This window comes from Fukomys damarensis, unplaced genomic scaffold, assembly GCF_012274545.1.
Source record: "Fukomys damarensis isolate Sample0158 unplaced genomic scaffold, DMR_v1.0_HiC HiC_scaffold_12, whole genome shotgun sequence".
NCBI classification, from domain to species: domain Eukaryota; kingdom Metazoa; phylum Chordata; class Mammalia; order Rodentia; family Bathyergidae; genus Fukomys; species Fukomys damarensis.
This window is the reverse complement of record NW_022900924.1, coordinates 31115895-31130250: the sequence shown is the minus strand read 5'-3', so window position 1 is coordinate 31130250 and position 14356 is coordinate 31115895. Positions and strand designations below refer to the sequence as shown.

Genomic DNA, 14356 nt, shown 5'->3' with positions numbered 1-14356 from the left:
TTTCCCAAAAGATTAAGCATTACTTTAGATTCCTTAAGATATTATAAATTACATCTGCTTTATAGAAGTAAGTTTCCAATAGCTAAGACTGTAATTTTATCTAAATTTATCACTATGTAAGGGCTCAAGAAAAACATATAAGTTCTGTAGGAAAACTCCATTGCCTCTGCACATCCAAATTACACTGAATATATCTGCAACCATATTATGTAACATTCTTCTACTTTCCTCTTAGCAATCATCTTTTAAGATGCAGCTCAAATATAGCCTATTAAAGTACACTCTCATACATATGTTCATCATTTTGATTCAAATTTGAAAGCAAAACACAGCCCAGTACCACCAAAAGGGGGAAAAAAAGGCGATAAACAATATAGTATATACTTTTAAAATATTTCATGAAATGACTGTTTACCTAACATGTTCTCGTTTTCAAACTATCCATTCACCGTCTTAATATGTACCACTCAAACCATATCCATAAGTGGGCTCCTACTCCCACTGTTATATTGCAAAAGATAATTATGCTTCATTACCCAGCCTAATGTCTTGTTTTAATCTTATTTCCTGTACCATGTGGTCACTAAAAAGCCCCCTTTGTCTTTGAAAAACCTGTGCCACTCTGGCTTATTTTTCTGTCACCACTTTTCATCTTTTTGTCTTTGCTCATCCTTCAAATGCATTTCCCTTAAGGCTTTCTCATCTCTTCTTCCTCTGTGCCACCTCCCAGACTGCCTTAATCACGTCTGTAAATTAGTATTCTTACATGGATAGCTGTAACATCTACATCTCTAGCTTTAACTGCTTCTGGATTTCAGGCATTATTTCCAATCAAGGCCAGACATTTTCACTCATGTATCTCACTCCCGATCAAATGCAGTACAACCAAAAGTATCTTCCCTTTTCTGAACCTGCTCCTTTACCTATCTTACTTTCATAGTTGATGGCATTACCATTTTCTCAGTCACGAAGGATCAAAAACTGTCATCCGGGCATGGTGACACACACCTGTAATCCCAGCACATGGGAGGTTGAGGCAGGAGGATTCTTTCAAGTTTGAAGCCAGCTTGGGCTACACAGTGAATTTGAGGCCAGCCTGGACTACACAGCAAGACGCAATCTTTAAAAAAAAAAAAAATTGTCTACTTTGGGGTTCTCTGACTGCATGGAACAAAAACTGATTTGAGCCATTTAAAAAGGGGGGGACTTGGGGCCGGGGATTTAGCTCAGTGGTTCTAGCACCTGCCTCGCAAGCACAAGGACCTAAGTTCGATCCCCGGTACCAAGAAGGGGGGAGGGCGCTAAAAGCTGAGTGTGGTGACACCGATCTCTTTAGTCTGTAAGAAAGAAATGTCTTCTAAAATGGTTTCTATAACTTGGTCCCCAAATACAGAAAACTGTGATCAAAGAAATCGGTATCAATAAACACATTAACTTTATTACAGGTATAGTTTAAAACTTGAAAACAAATAAGCACAACAATGCATGGCAAAAATAAGAAATAATGTTACAATGATGTTTAACCAGCATTATGGAAACTATGTGAAAATGGCAATTTAAAATCCAGAGATCAGGCAGTAAAATAAATTAATATGTTGAAAAACTGGGATGGGAAGGAGGAGTAGTAGCAAAGATCAGAATACTACTGAATTTTCTACATTCACTTGGAAGAAAAAGGACCACTGTGAAACTATGACAAACAAAAGCTGTGGTTTAATTTATAAAATTTGAAAACACAAACCTTGTAGAAAACTCAAATATAAAATGTTTAATAAACTAGCTTTCTGATAACCCAGAATGTTAATTTATAACTGAAGTTAGTTTCTTTTTTTTGTATGTGTGGTACTGGAGATCAAACCCAGGGCTTCAAACATGCTAAGCAAGTTTTTAACTATATAGTGTATCAAATTTAGAAGCCAAGTGATTTCTAGTATGTATTGAATTTGTATCTAGAAAATTTTTTATAATTTAATATTTATTTTAAAAAGTGCATAATAGGCATAAGAGAGGCTTATCAAAACTTTTCAAAACCTAGTATATATTCCTCACTTCCAATAATCTACAAACCTAATAAAATATAAACTGAATCAAAATTTGAAACTCTTTTGACTAGATAAAAACATCAAGTATCTATTTAAAATTCATTTTGAAAATATAGTCTCAAACCAAAAATACTGACTTCACTGACTTGGTTTTCTCCAGAATGCTGAGTTCTAAATGAACAAAAATGTATTTACAGTTCTCTAGTTTTTAAGAGAAACACTGCTTTTGGTTTCATAAGAAAGGTTACCTCTAATGGAATATATTAAAGTAATAGCACAATTCTTTTTCAGTAACTAATTTTCATAGTATGAATTCTCAGAAATATCAAATTTCATTTTTCACTATAGTTTATGTATTAGTCTACAGTGCTTACAAATAGCATCACTTTGGGCTGATACTATCACGGATGTTGCTTAAATTTAGAGAGGAAGATTTAAAAATTCGCAGGTTAAAAAAGACACACAAATTGATAATTATATTTCAGTAAATGAAGAATTCTAAAATGCAGAATGAAAATGGAATTAAGGCAGTTTTAAAAGAGAATAAAAGTGCCAGGCATAGTGGCGCATGCCTGTAATCCCAGCACTTGGGAGGCTGAGGCAGGAGGATCAGAGTTTGAGGCCAGCCTGAATTACAGAGTGAGACCATCTCAAAAAAACCTAAAAAATTAAAAATTAAAAAAAGAGAATAAAAGTTATCCATCCAAAATAGTGCTTCCATGGTAATAATTCATTCTTAAAAAGCTATGTGTATGTTCTAGAGAGAAAAGCCAAAAATCAAAACAAACATTGCAGCTATGATGCAGCATCTGGTGCTTTTACTTCAGTGAATCAAAGTAATGGTCACAACCCAAGCAAATGGAAATTTAATATGAATATGTGCACCTTACCAAACACATTTATGCTTACTACCAGAGATGTCATAGCAACTCTACATTCCTCACAACGTCAGTATAATTGTTGTAAAAAAATCAACTGTGGTTCTGAATACCCACTCACAGTTGACCTCAACAATGTATCTGATGTAGGAGACTGATTATCTGTGACAGGCAGAAGCATGTGTTGGTCCTCAGTCCCAAGTGGAAGAGCTAGGGGTAGAGTCATATCGGAAGGCTTCACATCTACAGTTTCTGACAAAGGACTTTTTTGTACGCAATCCTGTTCACTCAAAGTATGATCCTCTGCACTGGACTCTAGAATTTTATCTGCACCTGAAAAGGGGAAAAAATTTATACTATCTTTAAAAAAAAAGAAAACAAAATGCTTGAGGTAGACTAATCTACTTATTTTTCCCAGAAATCCCACACCAACCTCCATATCTTTGGGGAAAACTGTTTCTCTTTGATATGCCTGCTTTATTATCTATAAAAACTGAAATTTAGGTCTCAAGATGAGGTTCAAGCATCCACTCCATTATAAAAATGGACTTAGCCACTTTACACCAGAGTGCACTTTTTTATTGTACTTTATTACACATTTGTTAAGTTCAATATAATGTCCTGTACCATTTGTGTCTCTGTTTAACATTCTACTTAGGTATGAATTCTCAACTAGAGTGCAAATTCCTTGAGGGTAAATGTTAACTCCCTCAAAGTACTCAAGAGTGACATAGTAAACTATTTGTTCGCTGAATGTTTTAATAAGTTCATACTATTCTGTTAAGTTCAAGTTCAGATGTATGGCACTTTCACATATTCTCAGAGTTAAAAAATTCTGCTGTACTCAAGGGATCAATTATTGCCGATTAAAGGTATGCACTTTTGCCCTGCGCTTTCCCACTAGCTTTAACTTGCTACTGACACTGAAAAATATTTTAAGCATATAAAGTATTTCATTGTTCTTTTAAACAGACAAAATTGTGTATTTGCTTTCATAAAATTGTAATTCTCTGCATTTTTCCCAGACTATGTAGTTCAACCCCAGTCAAGAATACGACCTGTGCTCTCCTTTCCCACTGACTTGTCACAATGTTCTCTGCCCTCCCTTCTCCATCTTCAACCTTAGACTCTTCAAGTTCCCTAAAATTAAGCCTTTTCTAATATCTCAGAAAAAAGCTCAGTATCTTCTTCAACACTTTTACATTTACTGTGTTTACCACATATTCTATTTGTTTACATTTCCAGTCTCTATACCAGTTGTGTGTATCCCAGCTTTTGCTGGGCCTATGCCTTGTGCACTTTATATTATTCCCTGTAGTTATATGCACCTCAAACACACTTCATAAACAGTTGTGAAAATACAGACAACTACAGTTTTAGATTTTCTAACTTAATCTTTGTGACATTTATGCTTATTATAAGAGACTTATCAATTGTCTTTACACACTGAAGAAGCCCAGTAATGTTTATCATCATGACGATAAAATGTTAAGCAAAGTGAGTCTTCAAGGACTGATTTTTAAGCAACATGCTCAACATATTGTAGTCTGGCTTTCCACTTTTACATATTATAACAACTTGGGGCTACTGGCTTCCCTATTTTCTCATATATTTCCAGACTGGTCTGCATGATAAGCGTTTTCTTTAGAGTAACCACAGAGGTTACCCAGAGGTTGATACTTAGCTTGCTTATTAATTCCTTCATTCTTAAAACTGCTCACAAATAAGGGTACCAGAGGTTGATACTTAGCTTGCTTATTAATTCCTTCATTCTTAAAACTGCTCACAAATAAGGGTACCAGAGGTTGATACTTAGCTTGCTTATTAATTCCTTCATTCTTAAAACTGCTCACAAATAAGGGTACCAGAGGTTGATACTTAGCTTGCTTATTAATTCCTTCATTCTTAAAACTGCTCACAAATAAGGGTACCAGAGGTTGATACTTAGCTTGCTTATTAATTCCTTCATTCTTAAAACTGCTCACAAATAAGGGTACCAGAGGTTGATACTTAGCTTGCTTATTAATTCCTTCATTCTTAAAACTGCTCACAAATAAGGGTACCAGAGGTTGATACTTAGCTTGCTTATTAATTCCTTCATTCTTAAAACTGCTCACAAATAAGGGTAAGGGTTTTAAAGGAAGAAATACTTCAAGTTTTTTTTTTTTTTTTAATCAGAAGCTTAATCTGAAAAGAAATGCAGAGGAGCACTTTTATGAAAATTATAAAGCTACTTTCCTTATATGTGTGTGCATCTTTTTAAAAACATAGGTAACTAATTTAAACACTTACCAGAATGGACTTTTGTTTTGTGCTTCTTTAAATTTTTAATATCTGTGTAAGAATTTCCACATAATTCACAGATAAAAGGTCTTTCTCCTGAAAAACAAGTTAAAAGGTTAACATTTTCAAAACTGCTAAGACAAAATATCAATATTTATTAATATAAGACAAAAATTATGGTTTCAAACTACCACTTTACTCGGTTATTATACTATGATGTGAGAAATTTTATACATATAGGCACTGTTTTACAGAAAAAACAGCCCTATTAGAGGGAAAATTAAGCATTTTCATTATGTGAAATTTTTATGCAAACTAAAAAGTAACCTACTGTTTTTATTTCTATCAGATATTTACTGAGTATAAATTATATGCCAAACACTGGCTAAGAGACAGAGCTGGAGGAAAAAAAATGTAATTATAGTTTCTGCTCTCAGGTACCTTACAAATTAGAAGATTCTTGAGAAATACTGACAATACTTTATCATATAATTCCTTAGAAATAAAATTTACCCAGTGCTTTCCACTATTAATCAAGGAACAAGGGAATATAGAGCAGAGACGGTGAACCTGTTAGATTTTTTAATGATAACAAATAGCCGGCTGTGGCATTTGTGCAATAAATAGGCTGGCCACCACTGAGAAGTTGCAGATACATTTACTAAATCTCTATTAGGTATTCACACTTATGTAGGCAGGAATTATGAGGATGAACTTTTAAAAAGAAAAAGAACAATATAGTTTGAAAGTGACATTCTTGTTTTGATTTTTTTATATACAGTATTTTTTTTTATACAACTTCACACTACTTTTTAACAAGTGACAATGTTAAAATTCATTTGTAATCACATACAAAAACATTTAATAAGAAAATGTGAGCCGGGCGTGGTGGCGCATGCCTGTAATCCCAGCACTTGGGAGGCTGAGGCAGGAGGATCTCTGTGAGTTTGAGACCAGCCTGGGCTACATAGTGAATTCCAGGTCAGTCTTAACTACATAGTGAGAGCCTGTCTCAAAAAAACAAAAAAAAAGTGATATCATCTGGGTATTTTCTATTCCTTTCCCTTCTTGGTACATCTGTGCAATTTAATCCAAATCATTTAAAAACTATTATCTGGCATATTTCTTGGAAAATCTATATAATTGTTGACCAAATTTCACTCATATTCCAAACTAAAAAAAAAGTAAATAAAAAGTTGATATTTATATATTAAGATATTGTTATAGATAAATTATGAGTAGATACCATATAGTCCACAATGGTTTAAAGCCAAGGTTTACATTAAAAGAAATTAAGAGAGAACAAAAAGTAATACATTCTCCCTAAACACAGACCTGTATGGGATCGAAAGTGTTTGTTGAGCTCTCCTGAGGAAATAAAACTTTTCCCACAAATACCACATATGTATGGTTTTTCACCTAGATGGAAAATAAAAGATAGCGAAGTGGTGTACTATACCAATATAATATTTATCAATTACAATAATCTAAAGTAAGCGTTTCTAAAATATTAAATTAAAATCTCTCTGCATTAGATTTTAGGGGTACTTTCAGCAATGCAACTTGAGTTATTAATAATTAGTTTGAATTGTTCAAATAACTTGATAATTTCATATATTAAAACTTTATTCCTATTAATGTCCCTTCAAGTAGAGATGAGTTGGGCAGGGATTTAGATTTTTATGTGATTAAAAACATGTAAATTCATCAATCCCTATTTCAAATCTTGCTATCTATGTTATTAAAAGAGAATAATAACATTTAAAGATTCTATTGAAAAACATCCCCTACCAAAAAAAGAAACTGTTTAACCAATACAGTTTCCTGTAAAATGGATAATTTGCATTGAGTTATCTGTTTAAGTTGCAAATCTCAGAATGTCTCTGAAGGTAAGATCCTAAGAAGTCATAAAAACCCAAACCCATTCCCTACCTCTTCACTGTACAATTCTATCCAAAGGAAATAAATTCTCCAGATGCTAAGGAGGTTTCAAAGTCATAATAAAAAGCCTCAATTTATTATATTATTAAGATTATCTCACTGATTTTAATGTTTGTAAATTATATAATAAAAATTTCACCCACCATTTATTATTCTAGAAAATAAATCAGCTTTTATAGCTCATATTTATGTGACAATCATAAATACAGCTTCAAGAGCTACAAACACAGATTCAACTACAAAATCCATAGTCTTCTATAAAGGCCAGATAAGATTCCTCTTTTATTTTTAACTTTCCTTATTTCTCCATATTAAACTCTTACCCGTATGCTTTCGAGAATGAGTGATAAGAGAACTGGAAACAGCAAATGCCTTCCCACAGGTGTCACACACGTAAGGCTTTTCTCCTGTATGTCTACGGACATGATAGGTCAGTGTGCTGGCTTGGGCAAATCTCTGTCCGCATCTATCACAAACATATGGCTTCTCTCCACTATGCTTCCTATTAACAAATATAAACAACTGGGAAATCAATCCATATAGCAACCTTTTTTATGCCACATTTTATTTCATTTCTTAATAGACAGATTAAGACTATATATTTAAAATCAACACTTATTTTCTCACTGAGAAAAATGTTTTAGTTATAACCAAAACATTAGTTCTGATGAGTTCACCTTCATATGGTAGACAGTGGGCCTCTAATTTTGCAATTATTTTTTCTAGTCCATTCACTATCACTTGTTAAAACGCCTCCCTCAAGCCATCAGTACCACTTCCTCATCCTCACTCCCACCTGACATCTTGTTTACTTCACTGAGAAAAATTTAATCAGAAAAAAATTTCTACCTATAAGCACCAATGTAGTTTGTTTTCCTTCTGGTTAACTATGACATGAATATGAAAGTTTATCTCAATCCAAAGACTCCCAAAGACTCTATTTGGAAACTGAGAACCAAGACCTGTCATGGAAAGGTACAAGATCCCAATGATGAATGTAACTGTACTGTATACCTAAAATGTACCGATAAACTCAATGAGAAAATACAAAACAAAATGACTCCATTTGGAAAGCATGTGAGATTCTACTCAATGATATCTTTCCTGTACTTTCCCCCATCTTTTGTCATCCATTCCTCTCCCTCCACCGGATCACAGCACAGAATACACAAATACAATGATTTATATTGTTCCATCTTAATAACAAAAGATCTGCAACTCCACTTCCTCCTTCATCTCCGCTTTCACAAGTTTAGCTTCCAAAACTTCTATTTCTATTTCTTTTTTACTGACCTCTACTAGCATCTCCTAAACATGCTTCAAGACCTTCCTCCAACTCAATTCTTAGTCTTCATTTCCCTATCGGGATTTTACAGCTGAGCATGCCCTAGCTGAATAGTTTTCTTCACTTGGCTCCCAGGGCCATCCACTTTCCTGCTATGTTTGTTGCCTTTTCTTAGTGACTACTGTTGCGCCCAAATTCAAGATCTCTTAGAGTGCCTCAACTTGATCTTTTCCCCATCCACATTCACTCTTTTGGTGAATTCCTCTAGTGCCACAGTTTTAAATGCTATTTATATACTGATGACTCCAAATGTATTACCTTCAGCTCAAACCAATCTCAGCTCCAGACTTAAGATGATCACTTGTCTATGGCACGTCTCCACCTAGATGTGTAGTAGTCACACCAAATTTAATATGTTCAGAAGCATATTCATAAATTCCAGCACATTTCCTTAAAACTGCTCTATCCATAGCCTTTCTCCATCTTAGTTAATGGCAACTCCACTTTTTAGATCCTTGGCCCAAAGCCCTGAAATCATCTTTGACTTTTCTTTCAGGCATTACATCCAAGCTGTTCACAAATTCTGTTAGTTCTACTCCTCAACAGTACCCAGAATCCGAGTAATACTTATCTTCTTCACTACTGTCACCCTGACCTGAACCAGCATTACTCTCACTTGGTTTTTATCCATAGTTTCTTAACTCAATCCCACTCTTTTCCTAACACAGTGGTACCTTGATACTTGTTAACTGGTTCTGAGAGATGCAACAAGTACCAAAAATGACAAGTACCAAACAAACTGTTCTGGCTGGAAAGGGTGTCCAATCATGAAGTGACTGACACCAACAAGTTCTAACTTGCCCATTGAGTACCAAACAAATGATGAATACCAAAACAAAATTTCCATGTCAAAATGCATTGAGTACCAAGGTATGACTGTGTAGCAAGTACCCAGGCGATCCTCTTAAAATGTAAGCAAGATTACATCACGTATTTTTCAAAGTCAAGAGGAAAAACTTCACATGGCCTACAAAAAAATCATGTACCATCAAACACTACCATCATCCTAATCTTAGTTTCTAATTTGTCCCTTTTTATTTCCCTCTAACCATCATGGCTTCCTTGTGACTCCTCAAACGTGCTAAGAATATTGTGTAGAGCAGAGATGGTAAACCTTTTAGAGACCAAGTGCCAAACTGCAACCCAAAGCTTACTTATCACAAAGTGTCAACACTGCAATTAAACCTGAATACTTAGGTTTTAGTTTAGAAAGCCAAGAATAACACATGTGCCATAGGTTTGCCACCACTGGTATAGTGGAACCACAATTAGAACTCTGTCCAAAAACAAACAAAACCCTCTACTGTCATGAATTCTAATACAATATTGTGTATTTGTAAGATTATAATGATTAACTTAAGGCCAAACAACTTGTTTTTTTACCTTGCATGAATCTTGAGATTGCTAGAAGTTGCAAACTGTAAATTGCACACATCACATTTATAAGGTTTTTCCTCACCATGATGCATTCGACTATGGAAAACAAGCTGGCATTTCTGGGCAAATCCTTTTTCACATAATTCACATTTGTATGGCCTCTCACCTAAAGGAACAAGTAAATAAAAATCTTATTAAGAAAAAAAATATCTTTTAGTTGCTAAAGTCATATAAACTTTCAAAAGTGTGTGTTAGCAGTATGTAACAGTATGTGCAAGGTGGTGCACATCTCTAACCCCAGCACTTGGGAGGCTGACAGGAGGATGGCTGAGTTCAAGGCCACCCTGAGCTACACAGTGAGTTCAAGGTCAGCCTGAACTGCATAGCAAGACCCTGTCTCAAAAAACAACAACAAAAACAGTACTAGTTTTGGTATTCAAAAAATGTTGATTGCAGGCTGGGGATTTAGCTCAATGGTGTCGCCACTGCCTGCCTTCCTCACATTCTCAAGGACCCAAGTTCAATTCCTGATACAAAAAAAAAAAAAATGTTAACTGCATATAAAAATTTACCAGACTATGAAAACAGCAGAATGAAAAGAAATTAATGTTTTTTAAACTTACAATAATTAGATCAATGAGAAAAATACAAAACTGTATCTAAAAAAGTATAAATGTAAGTGTATCGGTGGGTGCTCATATTTTGCTACCAGTAAGAGTACATTCAAAATAAAAGTAGATGTGGAAGCGGAGAAAAGAACGTGTGTAATTCTAATAACATTTTCAGAAGTTAACAAAGTCTATAATAAGAAACGTTGGTATGTGTGAAAATTGCCCAGAATTGTAATTACATTTTCTCTTTTGAGCTGTAATCTTTATTAAGTATTTAGCAAGGCAGAATCAAGTTTATGCTTATTTTGAGAGAAAATGATGAGAAGCTGATGTTATTAAACACTAATTTCAAATAAATTTTCAACAGTATAACAACACAATACTTTTACAAACATGGCAAATTTTGGTCATAGTCAAATTATATATTAATATACTCTCTATAAAAATATTATTTTAGGTTTGGGGTTGCAGCTCAGTGGTAGAGTACTTAGCAAGCACAAGGCCCTAGATTTAATTCCCAGCACCAAAAAAAAAAAGAAAAGAAAAAGAAAAAAAAAATTTGTCACCATACAAAAAAATTAGACCTCCCTATAAACCAGTCTTACCTGTATGAGTTCTTACATGTGTTTTCAACTGGTTACACTGGGTAAATGCCTTCCCACACAAGTGGCACACATAAGGTTTGACTCCTTTATGTATTCTCATGTGCCTTCTCAAACTGCTGGCTTCTGAAAAAACTTTCCCACAGGTGTTACACATTGGTTTGGCCTTGGAATACTTCTGATCCAGCTCTTCCCTGGAGTTCTCCAGCTCATAAGGACTCTTGACACTGGCTATATTAGACATAGAGTGTTCTTTCAGAGCACAATTTGGCTGTGATTTTCCATGTTTCCGTTTCACTGCAACAGTTTGCACAATATCTTGTGCTGGAAAAGTATTCTCCACAACTGATGTCAACTCAAGTTCTGAATTATCATTTCTTTGTGCAACTTGTTCAACTACAGGTGTGGACAATTTACTGGCATCTAGGAACAACTCAACAGATGTATTTCCTAATATGTCACTGGGATATTGCACTGTTTTATTCTGCCCTGTTTTCTGGGAGTTGAAAGCTTTTTTCTTCTTTTTAGTTTGAGATGACTTCTTTGCTAAAACCCCTTGTTTAGGATTTGCTTGAACTAAATCTGTAGATTCTTCTGATTTCTCCCGGTTGTTATAATCTCGTAGAGTAAGAAGACACGTCTGTTGATTCAATTCAATGTTTCCAGTAATACTAGATATCTCTGTAGAAGAGGGATTAGCAATAAAAGCAAAATCTTCCATCTTTATTTTACATTTAGTTACCACCTCTTCCACTTTGAGAAAGTCAGCAGCCTGATGAATTTCTTTAACATTCCAACTGTAAGGAAAAAAGGCTAAATGACAGTATTCTGATCAAAGAAAAACTTTTTTTTTTTGAAAGAGCTGCATATGTATTACAATGTCTTTTAAAGCCCTAACAGCAGAATGCTGAAAACGGTATAAGTTAACAACATTTTACAAAATTTAATTCACTCAGTATGTTTAGGCAAAGATCTCCCATTATATAAAACTTGTAAAGATGAAAAATTGGCTACTCATACCTACTACAGAAAAGTAAAATGTTAAATTTTCTGGCTTAAAAAAAGTCCTGGAACACAAAAATAATAGCTGGCTTCCTCCCATTCATTCTGAGGCCTCTTCAGATAGCAATCAACTTTTCTGGAATAGCAACAGGAAAAGTCTAATGAAAATTGTTTCCTACTACTTCTCCCTGCTCCCTTATGAGGGATCTTTTCTTTTCTTTTTGTTTAATTTTTCTTTTTCTTATGTACTACAGATTCAACCCAAGGAACTTGCTATACAAGTGCAATTAATGACGGACTTTTAACTGGATTAACAAATGTCAACTGTGCATGTGAATCACCCAGAAATCTTGTCAAATGAAATGAAATTCAAATTTGGCTAAGTTTGTGATGGAGCCTGAAATTCTAGTTTTTATTACTTAAAATAAAACTTGTACTTTACCTGTCAAGATTTAAAGTTCCTGTGTATATAAACTCCAACAATTTCTGAAATCCATCAGCCTTCACCTGACTCTGATCAAGAAAAACATTGTTTTCAGAAGTACTTCTGTAGATCGCACCAAAATACTCACTAAACGAGGCGAGCACATTCCTATGGGCTTTAAACTGGAATTCCCCAATCACTATGGTGCAGTCACAAAGAAAACCTGCTTCTCGTTGTTTGTTCAGTCTCTCTAAAAGGTGCTCACAGTGGTGTGAATACTGCATTTTGATATCAGGATGTAATTTTACCCTGGATCTAAAAGTCAGAAAGAAATAGTATATAAGCAACTGTAAGTTTGGACCAAATGTTTACCTAAAGTTAGGTAGGAAGGGGGAGAAGGGACAGAGAACAACACAGATAATAGGTTAGCTTTTGGTTTGTCCCCTATGAAAAGCTTTAGTACACATGGTTAAAAATGTTCAAAGGGTAAGTCTTTGTTTCACTTTGGACACTACTACAATCCTTTGGACACATCAAGAAATGACGGTGAATGGAAACACTTCCAGGAGTTGCAAAAAGGATTGCCAAATTCAAGCTTTTACATCAATTGAACCCTCGAAACTTTCAAGCTCAGTAGGTATGCACACGTTAAAGAAGAAAAAAAAAAGACACTACTAAGAAATGACTCCTTTCGACATATGGAAGGGAAAACAGTATGAGGTTTGAAAAATCACCAAGAGCAGTTAGCTCCGCTGGGCAGTTTCTCTAAAGGGAAGGGAGGGTGCCCAGGGGGCGGGGACTGCGCCGAGTCAAGGGTTGTCAAAACTGCTGTCACTCGCCCCGAAGAGGACATACCCCTCCTCCACGAGAGGGGTGTCGGAAGGTGACAACCAATGCCAGGCCTCGTGCGTTTCTGCTGCTCCGTCCTCTGCCAGCTCCCACTCCCGTGAATTGCTACAGCACAGGCTGTGGTCAGAGCCACCGCCCAGGCAGCTTCGACCAAGCCTTCCACCTTCGCCGCGACCCGCTTTCGAATTCTAAGGAGCCTGCCCTCGGATGTCCCAGGGTCTGGAAAGGGCAAGGATGGAGGGCAGCGGGTGGAGTGGACACTCACCGACAGCCACCCAAGGGGAACAGTTTCTTCACTCTCTCTCCGCCATCTTGGGAGGACGTCACCGCGTCACGCCCCGCCTCTCCCTTCTTCCTCTATAGCGTCACATCCGGCTCCGTGGTGCCTTGGCAACGTAGGCGGCTTTGAGGTTGTGGAGGTCTGGTACCCTCCAGGGCCGACCAATTGGCCCTCAGAGCTCCCACTGCCCAGCATGCCTGGGGCTCGGGAACTGCAGGCGTCAGGGATACGAGACCTAAGGGCTTATTCTCAGCGCTGTCCGTCTTCATCCTGCTGAGCATTCTGGTCGGCCGAGTTCCGGAGCAAGACCAGGCAGCGCGGGCCTGCCGGCCTCTGCAGGAGCCACACTGCGCACTGCATGCTGGGGCTTGTAGTTCCTCGTCTTCTCCAACCATCCTCCCCTTCCTCGGGCCCCGCCAGTGGAAGCCACTGCTTTGTGTACTCTGGCTTTCGGTCTCAGGGGACGTCTGAGCTAAGGCCGATCACCCTTTTCCCCTTTACGTACCCGAAGGCTCTTGGAACCCCCTGAGTTTTGTTTTTTCGCCAGGCAACTGTAATTCGGCTTGCAGGATGCCTTTACCTGGTGATAGAAGCCGGAGACGCACCAAAGCAGAGCAAAGCAGCAGGGCACGCTGGGCATGCGCAAGATTAGAGGAAGGTGGGCTTTGTACCGGAAAAGGTTTTCCTGCGTTTGGACTACAACAATTTTAATAAAATCATTT

The 14356-nt window shown here is 36.4% G+C and overlaps 1 protein-coding gene across 4 annotated transcripts in view; it reads right to left on the bottom strand.

The window, feature by feature from the left end:
• The window catches only part of Mynn (myoneurin), a 23254-nt gene extending 8898 nt beyond the window's left edge, over positions 1-14356 (bottom strand). Inside the window, exons 1-8 of one of the 4 annotated variants that reach the window (XM_010632353.3) lie at positions 13620-14356; positions 12524-12820; positions 11083-11876; positions 9873-10032; positions 7468-7646; positions 6539-6622; positions 5213-5299; positions 2674-3253 (exon numbers count right to left, since the gene is read on the bottom strand). In XM_010632353.3, coding sequence (XP_010630655.1) covers positions 2991-3253; positions 5213-5299; positions 6539-6622; positions 7468-7646; positions 9873-10032; positions 11083-11876; positions 12524-12789 — 1833 coding nt within the window. In that variant the 5' untranslated portion in view covers positions 12790-12820; positions 13620-14356 and the 3' untranslated portion in view covers positions 2674-2990. Of the gene's footprint in view, positions 1-2673; positions 3254-5212; positions 5300-6538; positions 6623-7467; positions 7647-9872; positions 10033-11082; positions 11877-12523; positions 12821-13619 lie in introns of those variants that run through there. The other 3 variants (XM_010632355.2, XM_010632354.3, XM_033762516.1) reach the window with 3 other exon arrangements.